The 21,903-nt window shown below is 42.6% G+C and overlaps 1 protein-coding gene across 1 annotated transcript; it reads left to right on the forward strand.

Annotated features, from left to right (window-relative positions):
• The first annotated feature begins 1,670 nt into the window (after positions 1–1,670).
• Positions 1,671–15,770, forward strand: Septin14 (septin 14). Its single transcript, XM_075957319.1, has 7 exons — positions 1,671–1,684; positions 1,753–1,939; positions 4,624–4,785; positions 8,941–9,037; positions 10,004–10,172; positions 11,117–11,249; positions 15,591–15,770. Exons 1-7 carry the CDS (start codon positions 1,671–1,673, stop codon positions 15,768–15,770), a joined length of 942 nt encoding a protein of 313 aa, XP_075813434.1.
• Positions 15,771–21,903: the final 6,133 nt, after the last annotated feature.

Below are 21,903 nucleotides of genomic sequence, written 5' to 3' on the forward strand. Positions count from 1 at the left end.
CTCCTCCTCCTCCTCCTCCTCCTCCTCCTCCTCCTCCTCCTCCTCCTCCTTCTCTTCCTCCTCCTTTTTCTTTCTGAGATAGGGTTTTTCTGTATAACCCTGGCTCTTCTACAACTCACTCCATAGACCAGGCTGGCCTCAAACTTAGAGAGCCACCGGCCTCTGCCTCCCAAGTGCTGGAAATAAAGGTGTGCATCACCATGCCTGCCTTGAAGCCAGCAAATTCTAAAAATCAGTACTTTTTTCTCTTTGTAGAGAACGTCTTAAATAATCACCATTACTTTCTATTTCAGGACAAGATTTTGAACAAAGACTAGACCGAAAAAGGATTACACAAAGGACCATGTCATGTTGCTTTAAGTAGTTATTCTTAGAAAGCGAACATCATTTTAATAATCAGCTTAATTCTACTAAACGCCACATGCTTTGTTCTGTGATAAAAATAAGACCACAGTTCATCTTGCATTAGTTGCTGCAATTGACTGTGGTTAATCCCCTTTGACCGATGCTTAAAACAATAGAAACATTCTTTCACACATCTACAGTCCAGAAATCCAGAAGCAAGGGGTCAGAGCTTAGAAGAAACCAAAGCAGGAGGATTTGCTGTGAGCTGGAGACCAGGCTGGGCTCCGATCCTAGTTTGGTTTCTACTGCTGTGGTAAGAAACCATGACCCAGAGCAACATGGGCAGGAGAGGCTTACACATCCCGAGACATAGTCCTTCCCATTGACAGAAACCAACCGAGGCATGAGCTGAAGCAGAAGCCACGGAAGGGTGATGTGTATTGACTTGCTCTTTGGGGCTTGCTTAGCCTGCTTTCTTAGACCATCATGGCGCCATCCGTAGCGAGCTCTGCCCTCCCACAGCGGTCATTACGCCAGAAAATTCCTGGCGGAGTTGTACACACGCGGTGTGACGGAGGCATTATCTCCGCTGAGGTTCTTCTTCCTAGATAACTATAGCCTGGGTCAACTTGACAGAAACCCAACCTGGAGAGCTACAGACCAGGGCTTTAGGGAAAAAAAGCCCTTGTTTATTGTAGCTTCAGGTGCCGGCCGTCACTCATCTGTGCCTCTGCCGTCACACAGCGATCTCTGCTGATCTTTATGTGTTGGACAGTTGTCACTGGATGTGGACACAGGGTCCCAGTCACCTTTATTCAACTTTCGATCTTTCGCTCTCTCTTGAGACTGGGTTTTGCTACATATCCCAGGCTAGCTTTGAATTCACTAAGTAGTCTAGGCTGACTACTCAGAGCAATCCTCCTGCCCCAGACTTCTGGTGTTAGGATTATAGGAAATGTGTTACTATGACTTGCTTCAAAATTTCGATATTACAGCTACAACGCCATTTCCCTTAAAATAAAGTCACATTCTTTAGGGACTGGGACTTGGATATCATACATTCTACCACTGAGCCACACCCCTACTTTGGGATTGTATTTTATGGCCAATGAAACGCATCTTTTTTTTTGTGGGGGGGTGTTCAAGACAGGGTTTCTGTGTGTAGTCCTGGCTGTCTTGGAACTCTGTGTAGACAAGGCTGGCCTCCACCTCACAGAGATCCTCCTGCCTCTGTCTCCCAAAGTGCTGGGATTAAAGGTGTATGCTACCCCTACCCAGCAAAATGCATTGATTTTTATCAAGTGACAAACTGTTTATTGCACACAATGCTGATTAAATAGTAAGACATTAGATTCTGATTTTACTAACCTGTCATGCTAAATGTTTAAATAATAATTTGTTTTTCAGCTACCAGCCAGTAATTGACTACTTGGATGCTCAGTTTGAGGCATATCTCCAGGAGGAGCTGAAAATCAAGCGTTCCCTGGTTGACTATAACGATTCCCGTATCCATGTGTGCCTATACTTCATTGCGCCTACAGGACACTCCCTCAAGTCCCTGGACCTGGTGACGATGAAGAACATTGACCAAAGGGTGTGTTTCCTAAACCATCAGTCTTTCAAGGTCCAATGGATGTTTTAAGATGACAGCATATTGCGAAGCATTCATATGCAACTGCCTATTATTTTAGAATATGTGCATATATTTAAATATTTTTTCTGTTGTTCTTGAAAGCATTTGACTGAATTTTTCAGGGCATTCCTAAAAAAATGTCAAAGAGTGGATGGTTTAAACAATTAAAAAAATCACTTTTCACATAGTCCTGGGATCTAGAAAATCAAGGTGCAAGCATTTATCTTCTTGACCTGCAGGTGGCCACCTCTTTCCTTTTTCTCACATGGCCGATCTACTGGTGTCTGTATGGACAACGTTCTTTTTCTCTTTTTTGAGACAGGGTCTTTTGTAGCGCAGGCTGGCCTAGAACTTGATATGTATCTGAGGTTGGCCTTAGCCTCCTGATTTTCTTGCCTTAGTTTTTACAGAGTTGGGATTGGGGGTATGCACCACTACACTAGGGCACATTTCTCTCTCTTATAAGGTTGGTAACCAAACTGGATTAGACCCCACTATAACAGTCTAACTTTAATTTAAAATTTCCATCTGCAAGTACTGATATGCTCTGAGACATTGAAGATTATCAATATATAAAATATAGAGGAGGGAAATTTTAATGTTTGATAGAATTTCATCTTAAGCTATTATTCCAGGCAAATTTAATAGAAACAGTAACTGATTGGTGATTGGTGTGGTGATGCATGCCTGTAATCTCAGGGTCTCTATGAATTTGGGGCCAGCCTGGTTTACACAGCCAGTTCCAGGACAGCCAAGGCTACAGCTACACAGAGAACACAGAGAAACCCTGTCTTGAAAAACAAAACAACAAAAAACAAAACAAAAAAAGAAAAGAAAAATTCTAATCAGACCACAGCCATTTGTACATAATTAAAAATTGAATTTACTATATGGTACTGTACGACAGTCCTATGAATCTTTGACTGGTATCACTGATACAATGAAACATGAATCTTTTCTGGTTCTGGTCTTGAATTCTCTCAGAGAAGACTCAGAAAACAGAACAGGAAGGTAGCTGCTGCCCTCTGTAAAAAAATAGACCCCAAAGCAAAACACTGAGGGAGACTAAGAGACATGTGGACCTGCCTTTTTCACAAAGGAGCTTGCTATGTAGCTCGGGTTGCCCTAGAATTCATGATCCTCCTGCCTCAGCCTCCCAGGTGTTACCATTACAAGTGGATTTCCTTTGTCAGATGTCTTACCCCATGGTTTTAGAAAAATCTGTAGTTGAGGCATGGGGGGCTCTAGACTCAGGCCCACCGCATGTTTCTCCAGCCACAGTGATGTGTGTGGCTTTCCCTCTTATCTAGAATGCACCGCAGGAATGGGACAGGTTCTTAAAGGTATAGTGACCCTATACCTCAGCTCCAACATGCTCAGCCTGTTCTCCAGTTTGCACACAGGGACCACTGCTTTTTGGAAGACTGTTCTGAAGTCTATCTAGATTCATCGTACTCATAAGGATTGGACAGTAGATGCTGGCTATTATCTCAAGCTTTCTCAGTCTCTGTAACACTTTGAATTTAAAGTTTTCATCTGCCTCCTTGAGACCGTTAAGTTTTTAATCTTAAAAATACCATTAATATTATAGTTACATAAAGACCTGTTCTAAGCTGTTGTAGTTCCTCAGAGAGATTCTCCCCAAGACCAGAACTCCCGCCAGAATACTTTCATCTGCTTGAATTTATCATAAGCATGTATTCTCATAGAGGGTCAACTAAATAGGCATATATATATATATATATATATATATATATCACACGTTTAGATTAAATTTTGCTCATTTGATTAAATTTTCTAGTCCCTTATTAGATTTTTCCCTCCTCTAGTTTAGCATAAATGTTTGGAAAAACATGGGATTTGTCCAAGAATTTGCAAAATGAGCTTTGAGAATTCGAAAATAAAGGCAACTGACATAAAGCTGATATTTATTCATCCAGACCTTATTATTGGTTAGCATGCATTTATGGAGAAGCGGTTACATGAGTGACAGCTAGGAGAAAAATTCTCTTTCCCAGCATTTTGATGAGAAGTCTTTTTGTCAGCCAGTTTGATAGGTTATCGGTCTACTGAATCTTACTGCTTAAAATACAGAGGTATTAGGGAAGATGTTTTAAATTTTTTATTGTTTTTATTGAGTTATATATTTTTATTCGCTTCCCTCCCTTCCTCTCCCCTCCCCTTCAACCTTCTCCTATGGTTCCCATGCTCCCAATTTACTCAGGAGATCTTGCCTTTTTCTACTTCCCATGTAGATTAGATCCATGCATGTTTCTCTCAGGGTCCTCTTTGTTGTCTAGGTTTTAGGGGAGATTTTTAGAAGAGAAACAAAGTCAAAGCTTCTAAGCCTGAGTTCTGATAAAAGATGAGGGGTCACGAAGTAGCTCAGGGTACAACATTTATCTATAGCATTCAAAGCTTGAGGTTTAAATCATCAGCACTCCCCAAACAAGAAATTCTCTGTAGCTGAGAACCCTGGGTCACACCTGTGGGTAACCCCAGCCCTCTTCCCCGCATGCCAGCCAACATCCTGTCAGAAACAACAGCCGCAACCACAAACCACACACACACACACAATGTTTTCAGGAGTAGGGTTTAGGCTGGAAAATTGTGACATTTGACCCGCCTTCCTGCCTTCCCAACAGGTGAACATCATACCACTGATTGCCAAAGCCGACGCACTTTCCAAAAGCGACCTCCAGAGGTTCAAGAGTACCATCATGAGCGAGCTGGAGAGCAACGGCATCCGGATATATCCGTTCCCAGAGGACGACGAAGATGCTGCTCAAGCAAACACCTCAGTGAATGTAAGCTGGCTCTGAACTCTCTTCACATGTGGCATCATCTGTACTTGATTATCACTTGTATCAGACAGGAGATAATAAACAATACATTTTTCCTCAAAATACATCGTGGGGGAAATGTTTCAACCCACCCTCCACCCCTCCCTCTCTTTCTCCCTCCCTCCCTCCCTCCCTCCCTCCCTCCCTCCCTCCCTCCCTCCCTCCCTCCCTTTCTTCTCTCCCTTTCTCCTTCTCTTTTTTCCATCCTTCCTTGGCAGGGTTTCATGTGGTCCAGGCTCGCCTTGAATTTACTCTATAGATGAGACTGACCCAACCTAATTCTATCTCCTGAATACTGGGATTACAGGTAGGAGCCACCAGGCCTGGGTTATACAGTGCTGGGGTTCAAACTCCGGACGTTGTGCACGCCAGGCAAACACTCTCTCAACAGAGCTAAACCCCCAACTATTAAATTTCTTGATTTTTGAAACTTTTTTCTTACTGTTGTGTGTCCAAGGCTTCAGAGCAATCCAAGCAGACACAAGAGGCCACACAAAGCAAGATTTTATTGGCTTGGGCAGCATGGCAGAAACCGACTGGTCAGGGACAATAGTACTCCTGTGCCAAGTTATGATTAGGGACTTCCCTAGGAGCCCCGTTCTGTGGTATGCTTATCTTATTCTCATTGATTGGCTCACTCACGTAGGGCAGGGTGGTTTGCCCATCATTCATGTCTCAGCTTGCCAGCCAGGATGCCATCTACCAAGGGAGGTCTGGGACGGTCTTGGGAACTTAAACATCACTTGACCCCTATTCAAGATGGAAGTTTTATTCAAAATGTCTTCATTTCGGTTCCTTCTTTCATACTAAGACTCAAACTCTTTTCATTAAATAGCTTTATTAAGATCTAATTTTTAAAAAATTAAGCTGGACATGGTGGCACAGTTTTAATCCCAGCTTTTGGGAGGCAGAGACAGGTGGCTCTTGGAGTTGGAGGCCAGCCAGGGCTGCATAGTGAGACTGTGTCTCAACAAAACAAAACAAACAGAAACAAATAGGTTTAGATTTTGGTATTAATCCGTTAGACTAAGATGTAAACAATTGATCATTTAAATCCAGTGGTTTTAATGCATTCACAGATAGGTGCAATTACGTTGGGGGACAGTTGTACCATAGTTGCATCTCTTTGAAAACATATCTTATCCAGATGATAGTGGTACTCACCTATAATTCCAGTATTTGCAAGATGGCTCAGGAGGCTCAGGAGTTCAGGTCCATCCTCAGCTCCATAATGAGATCAAGGACAGACCGTGTCTCAAGGGACAACTTAGTTTCACATCCTTCTTCATCTCTCTCTCTCTGGCTACCGCTCGGGTTCCAAACAATTACTATCTTATATCTATTTTTAAAGTATTTACCTTTTGAGATTATAATATAATTACATCATTTCTCCTTTTCCTTTCAAACCCTCCTTTCTCTTTTTTAAATCCATGGCCTCTTTCTCATTGGTTGTTTTTTTCATACATATACATATACATCACATACAGATACAGACAGGTATGTATACATGCTTAACTATAGAAATACAACTTGTATATTTGTTTCCAGAGTGTGGCCATTTCGTATTGGAGAAACAGTTGGTGCGCTCATCCCTGAGGAAGACTTTCTCCTGTCCTCAGGATACATTAGTTGCCTGGAGTCCTTTGTGTAGGGTCAAGACCTCCTGGGGTCCCTACCCCACATTAGCCTGTCTACTGTGATCCTTGTTCAGCTCCTGGTCAGGCAGGCAGTCATGTTGGTTCTTAAGAGACACAGTCTTACAGCACTTTCCTTGATTATCTGGCTTTTACAATCATCCCGATCTCTCTTCCTACAATGGTCCCTGAACCTTAGATTTGAGAGTTGTATTGTAGGTGTATCTGTTGGGACCAGACTCTACAACTCTGCATTTTTTTTTGGGTTGTGTTTTCTGTAATATTTTCCGTTGCAAAGAGAATTTTCTTGATGAGGTGTGAGGATTCCACTTATCTGTGGCGATGAGGACAAATATTCAGACTATAGTTAGGGATGATGCTGGTTTAGGAAAGTGGTGGTTGTAGGGTCTCCTCCAAGATCCACGATTCATGAGCCCTGGGGAGTTGGCTGGGTTTCTGCCACCGGGCATGTTTTCTGTCCTGTTAATCAGATCTTATGCCTGGTCACAGAGCTGTTGGACACTGCCAAGGTATGTGTGCTACTACTGCACTCTTAGGGTTATTGTTCCATGCTGGTTATCATTGTGGTTCTCAGGCACCATAGCTGGGCAGGGCTGTTGGTTGCCTCCATCCTTTGCAAGTTTGCATGGCACTTTCTAGAACCATGAGAGCTAGTCCTCAGGGAGAGGCTTTTAGGTCAGTTCTAGCTCAGGGGATTCTGGACCCCATGTCTGAAGTGCATGGTGTCTTCAGCAATAAGGACTTTCCTTCTACCTCTTAGGGGCAACCATGGGCAACAGCAATTACCTGTAATGTTTTGGGAGTTGCTTGGACTACATGGACCAACCTCTCAAAAGAGGGCTTCTTATGCCTGGTGTTGAGTTTTTTGTTAGGTGGTCTTTGTGTCCTGGAGGAAGCATTGTTAGCCCAGATGGGAAAATACATTTAAGGTGTATTTGTAAATTTATGCACCGATTTATGTAAATTATAGATATTTTCCTGTGGTTTCCTCTTCTAGATATTTTATGCGATGAATTACATGTAATCTTTTGTACCTCTTATCTTCAGTTAGGATAATGTTTTCAAGTGCACATGCCTAGAGACCATTGTGTGAATATAGTACATTTGGGCTTATTCCGCATTTTGGCTATTATAAAGAATGTTATTATAAGCACTTATGTACAAGTGTTTGTGATGGCATGTACTTTAATTTCTCCTTGGTATATACCTAGAAGTAGGATTCTTAGATCCTGTGACAACTAATCTAATCATTTGAAGATGTGTTGTATTGATTCCCAAAGCACCTGGCCTAGGAATTTTGATTTAATTTCGCTGTCTTAATTCATACTATATAAATGTTAAGAAACTCTGGCTACATTACTTATTATGAGTGGACCCCACTGTATTTTTGATTTGCATTTTGGAAGACTACAGATGCGGAATGTCTTTTCACAGGTTTATGTAAATTTTTATGTCTTCCTAGGCAGGAACGTACATTCAGATTCTTTGTTCATTTTAAGTTGACATTCTGCCTTGTTTCGTAAGTTACAGGGGTCCCATGGATTCTCCTTTTCCATCTCACTCTGTTTCCTGTTATGCTGTGAAGCAGTCTAGCTGTTTATCCAGCCCATCTGTCTTTATATATTCATTATCCGGTCTCTCTTGATAGCCCCTAATTTATGCACTTCCCAGACCCCACTCATCACTTATATTGAATTTTTCTTTCAGCAGTGTGAACTGAACCCTGAGCTTCACACATGCTAAGAAAGCTCAGCGTCATTCCCAGCCTGAGATTGAGTTTTCTTCTTTTTAAAGACAGAGTTTCTCTGGATAGCCCTGGCTGTTCTGAAACTAGCTTTGTGGAAGAGGCTAGCCTGGAACTCAGAGATCCACCTGCCTCTGCCTCCCAAGCGCTGGGATTAAAGGCATTCGCCATCACCACCTGGTTCATGCCTGTTTTTTTTTATGGGATCAGACTCAGGTTCTCCTGCTCACAGAGTGTGTACTTTATCATTGAAACTAATGCCCTAGTCCCCCCGAGGACACGCATAATATTGTTCATTAGCAGATTTTTTGCTGTTTATCCATTAACTAACCATAATTTTAATTTATTTATTATTATTTTCTGAGATAGGATCTCACTATCTTGCCCTGGCATCCCTGGAACTCACTCTGTAGATCAGTCTGGTCTCAAACTCAGAGAGATCCACCTGCCTCTGCCTCTTGAATGCTGGGATTAAAGGCATGTGCACTACTATGCCCACCTTATTCTTTATTTCTAATCAGTTCTTCTGTTAATTTCTATACTATTAATAAAACAGCTTTCGTATCATCTCTCCAGTATTGTCTATGTGTTCAGTGTAAAGATAATGTGAGAAAATTATGTGGGACTCACTGCATTCCGCCTGCCTCTGCCTCCCAAGTGCTGGGATTAAAGGCCTCTGCTATCACCGTCTGGAAACTTGTATCATTTTTATTTGTTTAGGGGCTGCTACCTTTTGCTGTGGTAGGAAGTATGGAGGAGGTGAAAGTTGGAAAAAGAATGGTCAGAGGTCGTCATTACCCATGGGGAGTTTTGCAAGGTAAATATGAGAGCGTGTTTAAATCTCATGACGATTGAATCTATACTTGGTCATCCGTAGTCTCAAATAGCATTTTGATCTGGGCCAGTATTGATAACTCTTAACTAGCTAGTAGGTTAGTAGTTGCTAATGAGCAACACACATTCCATTCTTATGGTACAGTTGTTCTCAACTTTCCTAACGTGGCGACCCCGTTAATTCCTCATGTTGTGGTGACCCCCAACAATAAAATTATTTTGTTGTTATGTTACAGCTGTAATTTTGCTACTGTTATGAATCATAAATATCTGATATGTAGGAAAACCAATATGACACTTCCAGGGGGGTTGCGATCCACAGGTTGAGAACCATCGCTACAGGATTTTGCCAGAAGCTGACTTAGACCCACACCTAGAAAGTCTCCTCGTTTAACCAATGTGCCACACGCACGCGGTCTCTGTCTTCCTGAAAGGTGCCATTCAGAATGCTCGGGCTCACTTTAACAAAGCTGAAGAATAGGTACTAGTGCCTACAAGAAAAAATTAGCACCTATTACCTAGATCCACCTGCCCAGGATGGCACCGCCCACATTGGGCTGGACCCTTCTACACCAATTAGCAATCGAGAAAATGCCCTACCTACACTCCCACAGACCAATCTGATTGGAGGCAATCTCTCCATTCAGGTTCTGTCTTTCCCGGTCTGTGAGGTTGAAAGCAAGATCAGATATTACATAGACTAAATAAATAGTAGAAAAAATTGGTGAGCTCAAAGTTTTTGTTTTTTTAATATGCAAATGAGAGAGGGAGAGAGAGAGAGAGAGACAGAGACAGAGAGAGAGATGGAATTGAATGAGGAAAAGTTGGAGACGGCACTAAAAAAGAGCAAATATTTGGACTGAGAACACCCAAAGCGGTGGAAGCTTATTCAGCACAACACTAACCGAAGTCCTCCATAACGGATTGATACCGATTTCCTTTTGACCAGTGGAGAATGAGAACCACTGCGATTTTGTGAAGCTCCGGGATATGCTCCTGTGCACGCACATGGAAGATCTGAAGGATCAAACCCACTTCCACCATTATGAGTGCTACAGGAGCAGCAGACTGCACCAACTGGGCTTCAACGACACGGGCCCCAACAGCCAGCCAGTGAGGTGAGGGAAGCCTGGCTGGCTAGCGAGCCGGCTCAGCGGTTCCTTAGTGCTTGCTGCTCTTGCAGAGGACCCGGGGTTCAATCCCCAGCACCTGCTTGCTGCCTCCCAGCCATCTGTAACTCCAGTTCTAGGGGACCCAGTGTTCTCTTCCGGCTTATGTGGGCACCTGGCCTATATAAGCTATATAGACATGCATACAGATAGACACCATACATAAAATTAAGAGTAAACAAATCTTAAAAAAGACATTGCTTTACGTATAAATTGATCTGTTAGGATGCCCTTAAAACCACCAAGAAGGATGAGGTGGCTCATGATGAACTCTTAGGTTTTTAATAGTTCTTGGACTGGGATGGGGAGGCATCAGGAGCAGCATCACGACAGGGCTCGTTTATAGGTTAGAGTGTGTCCAGTATTGCATGTTTTGAACTGTGAGCTCCAGGGAAGGCACTATGTTTTTAAAAAACATTTGTATCTATGCAAAACAGAGGTTCATGGAAGAATAATCAAGTATTGGCATTTATTAATAAAAATTGACAAAGGTTTTGGAGAAGAGGTTGCTGGAAAAGCATTAGAAAGAAGTTATACAAATGCTGGAAGTCGGGTGAAAAGCCAATGAACAGAACAGTTATGTCACAGCGACAACATTTTGGCTACAGAAATATGGACAGTACTATCAGATTACATTCATGTTGTAGCCGCCATGGTTGCATTTAAAATAACTTTTAAAATGTTACATTTATTTATTTATTTGTGTGTGAGTGTGTTCACACATGCAGAGGTCAGAGAACAACTTGTAGGCGTTGCCTTTCTCCTACCGCATGGGTCCTGGGGATCAACTCGGATCTTTTTGCACGACAGCAAGTACCCTTCCTTACCTGTCGAGCCATCTCACTGGCCCTTTATCAGTGTTTTAAATCTAAGGGATGAACTTTTGCTTTTAGTTTCCAAGAGATGTATGAAGCCAAAAGACAAGAGTTCCGCGATCAGTGTCAGAGGGAGGAGGAAGAGCTGAAGCAGACGTTCATGCAGCGGGTCAAGGAGAAGGAACTGACCTTTAAGGATGCTGAAAAGGAGGCACGTATCACCCACCTCACATCCGTTCTCTGTGCCCTGTTCTTTGGGGGATGAGCTCCGGGGGCTTCTTATTTTGGAAGAAACTTTCCATCTCTCTAAAAGTAGCTATTTATACACAGGATCTTAATATAGCATTTATGAAATGATAGGCTGAAATGATACTTTTTCCCCCTGAGCATTTTGAGAATTTGTCTTTTAAGTGCCCCGTGTCTCTGACTTCCCTCTCAGCTCACCCAGCGCCTCTTCTGCTTACAGCTCTGCCAGCAAGAACCCTACAGGGACTCTTGGGGCCTGCCCCATCTCCATAGTTCCATTAGGCATCGTCCTAAGTGGAGTTCCCTCTATAGTAGCTATGATCTCGTGACAGGGTCCCTAGGCTATCTATGATGTTTTTAGTCCTCTATAGCAGCTATGATCTTGTGACAGGGCCCCTAGACTCTCTATGATGTCTTTTGAAACCTATGAGGAGACTTCTTAGCTTCACAGCTCTTGCCTTGTGCATGCCCATGGAGTCATCATCACATGACAGAACCCAAGATTTATAGTTTGTATCTGCTAGAGTGTCAGATGCAGACATGCTGTTCCCAATTGATTTTGGCTGGAGTTTAAGGAGCACTGTGCGCTACACAGCAGTGAATCCTTAAGTCACTGGGACACCTGTCCAGACAGCTTGTCTCAAAGACCTCCCGAACACCTCAGGGTCATTCTCCATTGCTTTCATGACTAAAACTCATTTCTAACTATGGTAATCTCTTTAGCAAAGGGTATAGCCTGAGTATTCTTTGGAAAACTTCCTTATATTGTAATTTCAGTTTTCAATAATTTTACTATTTCCACTTAGTTATGCATCCACTCTTTACTTTTGTTTTTGATCTGCCTGCCTCTGATTCTCAAATGCTGAAATCAATGGCTTTGTACCTTTACCGCCTGGCTTCAATCTTTAGTTTCTGTCCCCCCCTGCCTCTTCTCCCTCCGAGACAGGATTTCTCTGTGCGGTCATAGCTGTCCTGGAACTACTATTGCTTCACTGTCTCTTTATCCTTTCTGGTCTGTTGTATAAGTTGTGTGACAGTATTCCTGTGGAAACACAGACACACATCTCCTTACCCTAGATAGGACACTGATGACTCTCTAAAGTGAGGAGGTAGCAGAGAAACCAGCCATCCCCCTTGGTGATAACTCATGTCACACACTCAGGAAAAATAAGGGGAAAAACTCTTAATAATAACATGTGTCCATTGTTTCCTAGTCATGTGTCCAGTGTTTGCTAGTGTCCAAAGAAAAATTGGCCATGAACAGGCATCGCCCCCACCCTCCCATTCCTATTGCCTTATAAAGGTTTATGACCTCAAGTTACATTTTGAGTAATTAAACATGCTTCACAAAGACAGAAATCTCAAGGTTTGGCCTTTTGGACAAATAGGAACATTTACAGTATAAAATATTGTCACAGTTATCCAGAGACAATCCTGGATCACTTTTACCAGGCAGGTGTTAACCAAGGTTGTCTTGTCCTCCTGGTAGGATTGTCCTACCCTGATAAAAGTCCTGGGAGGGCTCCCTAAGCTAAATTCTACTTTGTATTATTTAATATTCCCTAAAAAAACCTTCGTGGGTCCTTTATAATATCAATTTGTTCTCAGTTTCTCCTATTCCAAGTCCAACTTGGGGAATCCATTAGCCCTGTTGGGGGTGACTTCAGGAAGATGGGTGAGATGTTACTTACAGGAGCAGAAATGACTCAGAGACAGCTACATTACCAAAGCCACCCAGCAAGGACAACAGCTCACAAGAGCTGGGAATCTGGAGCCTACTGCGCAGCCTGCAGGTAGCTCAGCAGGTTGGAGGGTATCCTTTTCAGCGAGCTCAGGTGGTCTGAGCCTCTTCCAGACAGCTCAGCGGCTCTCTCTGCTTCTTCTAGGCAGCTTGTTTTGTCTGCGAGTGTCTCTCAGCATTCCCCACAGCTTATATAAGCCCAGGGAGAGGCGTGTCTAGTGAATCTGGTCAGTTTTAGGGACTTCCTGAAGCTATCAAGGATCCCCGACCTCAGCTGAACTTGACTTTCCCTGCAGGATGGAATCCTTGGCCTCACTAGGACCATCTGGTGATTTACCTCCTTCTAAACATGCTGTGTCATAACTAGCTTCCCTCCAAGATGGAAGGTTTGAATCTTGGAGGAAAGTGTTACACAACAGTATATTTTGCAAACATATCTGCTGAACAAATTGGCTTCTTTATTATTATTCAGAGAGATTTTTTTCCTTACTATAGATTTTGGCTGAAAGTTTCCTTTTTCCTCGATGAATTATTATCATTAATCTCTCTGTGTGTATATGCCCATGTGCATGCGTGTTAGTGTGTGTGTATAAGAAAAACATTTCCTTGTAGGCAATGCTCTACTGAACACTGCCTTAAAAACATTAAATACTTATGTTTTAATTAGATAGTCTAATTCACTTACAGTTAAAGTGATTATTGATCGATAGGAATTGAATGTTGCCATTTTACTGTTGGTCGCCAATTCCTTTGTTTCCTCTCTTGCTGTTTTTATCTGTTATTTGTTAATGTTTCTGTAGCCTCATGCTTTGCTTATTTTCTCTTTATCTTTTGTGTACCTCTCCTAAGGTTTAAAAATTTTTCAGTGTTTTAAACCAAAGTTACTGGAAGTTGGGCCATTTAGATAGCTCAGCAGATTAAGGCACTTACCGCCAGTCCTCATGACCTGAATTCCATCCCTGAGACACATGGTGGAAGGAGAGAGAAGTCACTCTTACAAGTGGTTCTCTGACTGACACACTTGCATTGCAGCTTGTGCTTACCCCACCCCATAGGAAATAAATTAATAAATATAATTTTATTTTTATTTTTCAAAAATTAGGGGAGGTGAGTTTTACACTAACTTCCTGCATTAGATTTTAATATATAAGACCAAACCAGAATGGAATAAATCACCCATGCTAAATGATGTATAATCAGATTAGGCTTCAAAATGGACCAGTTTGGGGCCAGCAGAATGGCTCAGGAAGTAAGGGTGCTTGCTGCTGAAGCTGAGTTAGATCTAACCTGAGTTAGATCCATGGTGGAAGGAGAAAACCAACTACAGACAAAATCATAAGAGAATATAGTCAGCTCGAGTTAGCGGAGTAAAACTTTGATTCAAACCTGTAACAAAAGCCAAGTGGAGGTGGTGCACGCCTTTAATCCCAGCCCTCGGGAGGCAGAGGCAGGATCTCTGTGAGTTCAAGGCCAGCCTGGTCTACAAGAGCTACTTCCAGGACAGCTAGGACTGTTACACAGAGAAACCCTGTCTCAAAAAACAAAACAAAACTAAACAAAAAACCTATACGAAACCAACTTTCAAATGCCCATCTGGATTTTCTACCTGCTTCTGCTTTCTTCTTCTGCCTTTAACCCTCACCCCCATCTCCTGGACACCCTCACGTTTCCTATAATCTAATAATATAAAATATAAATATAATAGGTTTAGAATGGTCCACTGCTCAATTCTAGAAACAGAACTAGAAACCAATTATACTATGACGTTTAGTTTTTGTAATTTTAGGGAGCACAGTAGTGGTACACTTGACAGCCCCCCCCCTTTTTCAGAGATAGGGTTTCTGTATATAACTGTCCTGGCTGTCCTGGAACTTGCTTTGTAGACCAGGCTGGCCTCAAACTCACAGAGGTAGCCTGCCTCTGCTTCCCAAGTGCTGGAATTAAAGGTATGTGCCGCCACCACCCAGCCCTGGACCCCCTTTAAGGGCTTCCATTTACCTTGTAGAAGTCCAAGGATTTCAAAGAAGTGTTTCTTGGGTCATACACTGCCTTTTGGATTTCACAAATCTTTGTGACTCTTCTTCTTCTTCTTCTTCTTCTTCTTCTTCTTCTTCTTCTTCTTCTTCTTCTTCTTCTTCTTCTTCTTCTTCTTCCTCTTCTCCTCCTCCCCCTTCCCTTCCTTCCTTCCTTCCTTCCTTCCTTCCTTCCTTCCTTCCTTCCTTCCTGATTCTCCTTCCTTCCTTCCTTCCTTCCTTCCTTCCTTCCTTCCTTCCTTCCTTCCTTCCTCTGATTCTCCTTCCTTCCTTCCTTCCTTCCTTCCTTCCTTCCTTCCTTCCTTCCTTCCTTCCTCTGATTCTCCTTCCTTCCTTCCTTTCTTCCTTCCTTCCTTCCTTTCTTTCTTTCTTTCTTTCTTTCTTTCTTTCTTTCTTTCTGTCTCTCTTCTTCTCCTTCTCCTCCTCCTCCTTCCTTCCCTTCTCCTCCTCCTCCTCCTCCTCCTCCTCCTCCTCCTCCTCCTCCTCCTCCTCCTCCTCCTCCTCCTCCTTCTCCTTCTTCTTCTTTAAATAGCTGCAGGACAAATTTGAACACCTGAAGAGAATCCAACAAGAGGAGACCCTGAAACTGGAAGAAGAGAGAAGAAAATTAGAAGAGCAAATCATAGATTTTTATAAAATGAAGGCGGCCTCTGAGACGTCCCAGGCGCAGGTGTACACCAATGTAAAGAAGGACAAAGATCGCAAGAAATGATCTCTTCTTACCATTCCGGCTGCTTGAGAGTTCACCCTCCTCTCTTCATGTACCCGTGAACTTGTCTGCATAGTACTTAACTTTGACTGGAAGTCTAATCTTTTCAGCAATTACTTAGCATGTGTGATTTTGTACTGGAGTGCCAAATTCTTGGGAGGAAGATGCCATGCGTATCTTGTGAGGTGTTGCAACATGGACCAGCACTCCATGGTTGTGTTTATTAATCAATATAGCCAAGAAGTATCTAGCATAGTATAGACATGTGTGATCAGACAGAGGACCTTTCTTTGCCACCCCTGTGCCTTTGACTCCACAGTAGGGACTTTTACAATTTCTGTTTCCTTAGAGTTTTACTTTGTGTGTGTGTGTTTTGTTGTTTATTTTTTCAAGACACATTCTCACTATGTAGTCCTAGCTGTCCTTGCTAGCCCTTTGTGTAGATGGGTCTGTCCTTGAACAGCAATACTCCTGCTTCTGCCTCCTGAGTGCTGGGATTATAAGCGTAAACCATCATGCCTAGCTCTATTGAATTTTTCTTGAGGATGCATAGGCATAAAGTATTGTTGTAAAAGATGATTATTGGTTATTCTCTTACCAAACTCTATTGATAGCTAGTCTTAATAACTTTAATTGCAACAGAGCATAATGTTTTGATCAGAACTCCTATGCTTTGGTGCCATACTTGTAGAAGTGAAAATGAAAGGTTCAAAATCTAGATGGCAGCAGACTATAGTGATAATATTAATTCTTAAAGATTTTGGCTGTATGCTAAAAAATTATCACCGTGTACAGTATGGGATATGGTTCTTTGTTCTGTTTTTAAAAATGTCCTGATTTTATAAACTGAGGTCAGGGCTTTTTAAATTTAAAACATTTTAATCAGTTACTTATTTGATGTTTTGGTGTGAGCCTAGCCTTTAGTGACTGAGCCATCTCTCAAGCCCCAGTTACTTATCTGAATGTGGTTGACCTTCCCCATGCCGACCCATTCTATGCCAATAGAGCCTTTGAAGGACTTCGTCTCTGGGCACTTCAGCCACATTTGGATTTTATTCTTTCTTAATAGTCCTGAGCAAAGTAGAGTTCTAATGAAACTTTAATATTGTATCCATTTCAAATGCAGCATTTAAGGCTATCACTCTATACACTCAAAACACTTTGTAATTTATACTTATAATATCTCTGTGAAAAAGTCTTATGGGAAAAGTGACAAGAAAGAGAAACAAATCCATAAAGTTTCATATTTGTTGGTAAGTCATCTTACAAGTGGGGTAAGAAAGACATATAATACATGGCTATCATAGTGCCAACAATAGAAGAACAAAGACCTCTCTTCTGATCATTTATATCATTTATCTATTCATTCCTAGGCTTAGGACAATTCATAATGCACAGTGAATACTATTAGTTGAGTAGATCATCCCAGTAGCAGTGTGTTACCTGCATTATATGCATGGATAGTTTAATTTAGATAATTGACTTTTTTATTTTTTGAGAAAGGGTTCCTTTGTGTATCCCTAGCTGTCCTGGAACTCACTTTGTAGACCAGGCTGGCCTTGAGCTCCACATGCCTCTGCCTCCCCGAGTGCTGGGATTAAAGGCATGCACCACCACTGCCCAGCTAGGTAATTGACTTTCAAACATAATATAGTGTATCACTGTTTTCAACATGGCTGCAAGTTATATTGCTGAAATGCTTTCCTATTGCCATTCTTTAATCTTAATGCACTTTGTAAAATTGGAACTGACAATGTTATACAATAGATAACATCAATAAAATTCACGTTGTGTGCTAGCTGTCGGCTCAGTTTACAGCAGGGTGGGGGTGGGATAGAGATCAAGACAGATGTGGCTAAAATACATTCCCAGTGACTAACTTCTTCCAGCTGTTCCTCATTTCCCACAACTTGCTCTTCCCAAATAACATCACCGAGTCCTGAACATTGAAAACATGAACATAGTGGGAAGTTTCCAGATTCAAGCCACACATCTGTCAGTGGACCAAAATGGCATGGCTGTCTCATAATGCAAGATGGATTTACCCCATTTACAAAAGTCCCCAAGCTCTATCAGTTCTCACGGTTTTCTGAAGTCTAGGTCCAAAGTCTCTTGTGTCTGAAGACAAACTCTTAGGTGTGATCCCTATAAAATAAAATAAATAAAAACACAAGTTTAGTGTCTCCAAGATAAAATACCAGAGTTCAAACCTTTCTAAAGAGAGGAGTTGGTAGTAAAGAAAGGAGGGATTGGGTCAAACCAAGACTGAAAACCAGCAGGGCCAGCTCTATGTTCAGCTCTGGGGAATTTGTGTTGCTAGCATCTGAACTCCAATGGGTGTGGGCAGTCTCATCTCTGTGACCTTGCCACATGGCCTCTCTTAGGTTGGCTTCATTCATTCCCTGTAACTTTGCTCAGAAAACAGTTTTCTTCTTCTTCTTCTTCTTCTTCTTCTTCTTCTTCTTCTTCTTCTTCTTCTTCTTCTTCCTCCTCCTCCTCCTCCTCCTCCTCCTCCTCTTCCTCCTCCTCCTCCTCTTCCTCCTCCTCCTCCTCCTTCTTCTTCTCTGTATATCTTCTCTGTATAGTGTCTAGTCTTGGCTGTTCTGGAACTCATTCTGTAGACCTGTAGAGGCTGGCCTCGAACTCACAAAGATCCTCTTGCCTCTGCCTCCTGAGTACTGGGATTAAAAGTGTGCACAACCACTGTCCAGTCCAGAAAACATTTCTTGGTCCTAGTGTCTTCAAGAGTGACGTCTTGAAGCTTTAGCTCCCCCGCATTCTTTGTGACAGGGTCTCATGATGTATCCCTAAATGGCCTGAAACTTGTTTTGTAGACCAAGTTGGCCTCAAGAGCACAGAGGTTTGTCTGGCTCTGCCTCCCAAGGGCTGGGATTAGTGTGTCCATCACAGGCTCCGTTTCTAGCTTTCCTACAGCTTCATTCACTGCCCTCTCCTGCAGTCAGTTTGACTCTGATACACATTGCCTGCCTTCTCAGGTCTTCCTTGCAAACCCCGGTGGGACTGGGAGGTGGTGGTGGCACAGGCCTTTAATCCCAGCAATTGGGAGGCAGAGGCAGGCTGATCTCTGTGAGTTTGTGGGCAGCCTGGTCTGCAGAGTGAGTTCCAGGACAGGCTCCAAAGCTACAGAGAAAACCTTTCTTGAACAATACAAAACAAAACAACAACAAAACCCCAAAACCAAACCAAACCAAACCAACAACAACAAAAACCCAGTGGGGGCCATAGTATGCATAGTGTAGTGTATACATATCTACAAAGCCAGTACCTCGTGGATGATGCCATAGCCAACTACCAGCTGGAGCAGTAGAGAGTCACTCTTGGAACAGCGCTTCAGCAACTTCTAAGTGCTTGGGAACCCAAGCCCAGGAAACTCGTCTTTGGGTGGACTTGTGGTAGCAGGCTTCCCCACTGGCACTCTCTTCTCAAAGAAAAGTCTTTCAGATGAGTTAACAATTTGTTATCCTGGAACCCTAGGTAGGTGGCATTTGGTTAATTTGTCCCAGGCAAAGTTCTTGGCGTCTCTTAAACAGACATAAGACTAAATTTTTAACAATAAAAATTTCAAGTCCATAACTTTTAATTTGAACCTTTTCTGGCCAGGGACCATGTTTTTCAAATCATTGTGCTCTGTGTCTTTTTTTTTCTTCCAAATTCTCACTGTCCACCTGACTAAAAGCAGTCAGCAATAATCATGCCACATTTGAATGTCACGCTGTCTTGAAATTTCCTCTGGCAAATTTAATTAGTCCAACACCATTAAACTCAGCCCCTCACAAAGCTTCAGAATGTGAACAAGATATATACAAACTCTTTGCCTGTAGTTAAGAAAAATGGCCTTTGGTCCAATTCCCAATAAAATTCCCTTCCTATCTTAAATCTCATGAGCAGTTTTAGTTACTGCAGATATTCTGGTTGTATTAGTTACTACAGATATTCTGGTTGCATTAGTTACTACTGATATTCTGGTTGTATTAGTTAGTACTGATATTCTGGTTGTATTAGTTACTACAGATATTCTGGTTGCATTAGTTACTGCTGATATTCTGATTGCATTGGTTACTTTGCTGTTACTGTAATAAAAATACCACAAGCAAGGCAACTTTTAGAAGGAGAGTTTATTTGTGCTTACATCTTCAGAGGAATGAGTCCACCAGGGTAAGGAAGCATGGCTGCAAGCAGGTATGGTGGCCAGAGCAGGAAGCTGATGGATCACGTCCTCAACCTCAGTCCCAAAGCAGAGAGAATGAACTGGAAGTAGGGTGGGGCTATGACACTTAAAGCCCACCCCCAGTGACATACTTCCTCCAGCAAGGCTGCACCACTTCCCCAAGTGATGCCACCAACAGGGAACCCAGTGTGCAAATGCTCGAGCCTCTGGGGGGATGGTTTGCTCTTCTGAGCTCCCCCCAAAGTCATCTATTCAACAGTCTAGGGTTTCTGCACAGCTCTAAATTCTCCCAAATTCCGTCTACAGACTAGTTGAAGGGGCCTAAGAGCCTCATGGTCAGGCTTAGTCTCAAGAACCACACTTCTCTGGTACCAGTCTCCTTTCGTCCCTGTCTTAGTTATTTTCATGTAGCTGTGATCGAATGCCATTGTAAGGGAATGAAGGAAGGGAGAGTTTCATTTCGGCTTATGGTTCCGGAGGGAGAAGAGTTCATCGTCACCAGGCTGGGGAAGTGAGGCAGCCATCAGTAAGGGCTTCCGTCTGGAAGCACAAACAGGAAGCAGGGAGTGCTAATTCAAAATGGCACACGCCACCGTTAAACTCTGAACACCCCCACATAGTTTCTCCAGCAAGGTCACACTTCCTAGGTCACACTCAGTTTGAGCCACACTTCCCCAGGCAGCACCAACTAGGCACCAGGGATTCAAATGCCAGAGACTATGGGGGACATTTTTCATTCAAACCACTGTACTACAGATTGCATACATACAAACCCCCCTTTCCCATTACTGTGGACAACTTACTGGACACAGATAATAAATATTGCAAGAATAAAGATTTTGGCTAATGGTTTTTAATAATTCAGTCTATTTATATTGAACATAGGTGTAAGCAAGGGCTAAAAATAGAAAGGGAAGCATTTAGGAGAAAGGGAGTATATGCTTGGGTGCAGGTATAGACCCCCACCTCGCTTTCTTCAGTAAATGGTATGGTTCCTTGGGTGTACTGGGTGGGAGGACAGTCGATCCCGTGAAACTGAGGGCCACAAAGATTTCATTAGAGTTCAGTCGGGATTGGTGGCATTGAGTCATCCAGTTTCCTCAAAACAACCCCCCAAACAAACAAACAGACAAACAAAATCAACAACAAAAGAGTTAAGACATTGTTTTTTTCCCTTTTGTAAATGAAGTTCATGATCTTGTTTGTGTAATTCCCTGACGGTTACATCTGGGAATTAGCAAGGCCCTACACACAGACCATAATCATGGCTCACTGCATCTTTTTTTTTTTTTTTTGGTTTTTCGAGACAGGGTTTCTCTGTGGCTTTGGAGCCTGTCCTGGAACTAGCTCTGTAGACCAGGTTGGTCTCGAACTCACAGAGATCCGCCTGCCTCTGCCTCCCGAGTGCTGGGATTAAAGGGGAGCGCCACCACCGCCCAGCTGGCTCACTGCATCTTAACACTCTTTTTTAAAATGTCTGGGTTTTTGTTTGTGTTTTGATGAAACAGGATCTCGTTATATAGCTCTTACTGGTCTGGAACTCGTTAAACTAGCCTGGACTCCAACTCACAGAGATCCTGCCTCTGCCTCCCCAGTCCTGGGTTAAAGGTGTGAGTCACCTCTTGAAATGTCTTAGTGTAAAAGGTATATTGTCGTTATTAGGTAACCTTTTTAACACATTTTGTTCTTTGTGCTGATTTTTTTTTAAATTATGCTGGAATTCTTGGTTTTCAGCTGGCAAGAGTTTAATCAGGTTAGGGCCTTCTTTTTCTTTCCACCTCCTTGGATTGCTGATATTCACTGAAGGTGCAAAAACGTCACGGGTGTATGTAAGCCAACAAGGAGGCTCTGCCTTAAAGAGCTCAAATCAGTCATTTTGTCCAGACTCCGTCTCACATTGGTAACACGCGCTGTCACTCATGGCTTAAGGGCCTGAATCCTGGTCCA

Source organism: Microtus pennsylvanicus, chromosome 1 (genome assembly GCF_037038515.1).
Source record: "Microtus pennsylvanicus isolate mMicPen1 chromosome 1, mMicPen1.hap1, whole genome shotgun sequence".
Lineage (NCBI taxonomy): Eukaryota > Metazoa > Chordata > Mammalia > Rodentia > Cricetidae > Microtus > Microtus pennsylvanicus.

Bases quoted from the DNA above. Each gene is read 5' to 3' on its own strand.
- Septin14 (XM_075957319.1), top strand. The intron at 1,940-4,623 runs GTGTGTTTCCTA...CCTTCCCAACAG, and splicing joins TGAAGAACATTGACCAAAGG to GTGAACATCATACCACTGAT. The intron at 11,250-15,590 runs GCACGTATCACC...TTCTTTAAATAG, and splicing joins TTAAGGATGCTGAAAAGGAG to CTGCAGGACAAATTTGAACA.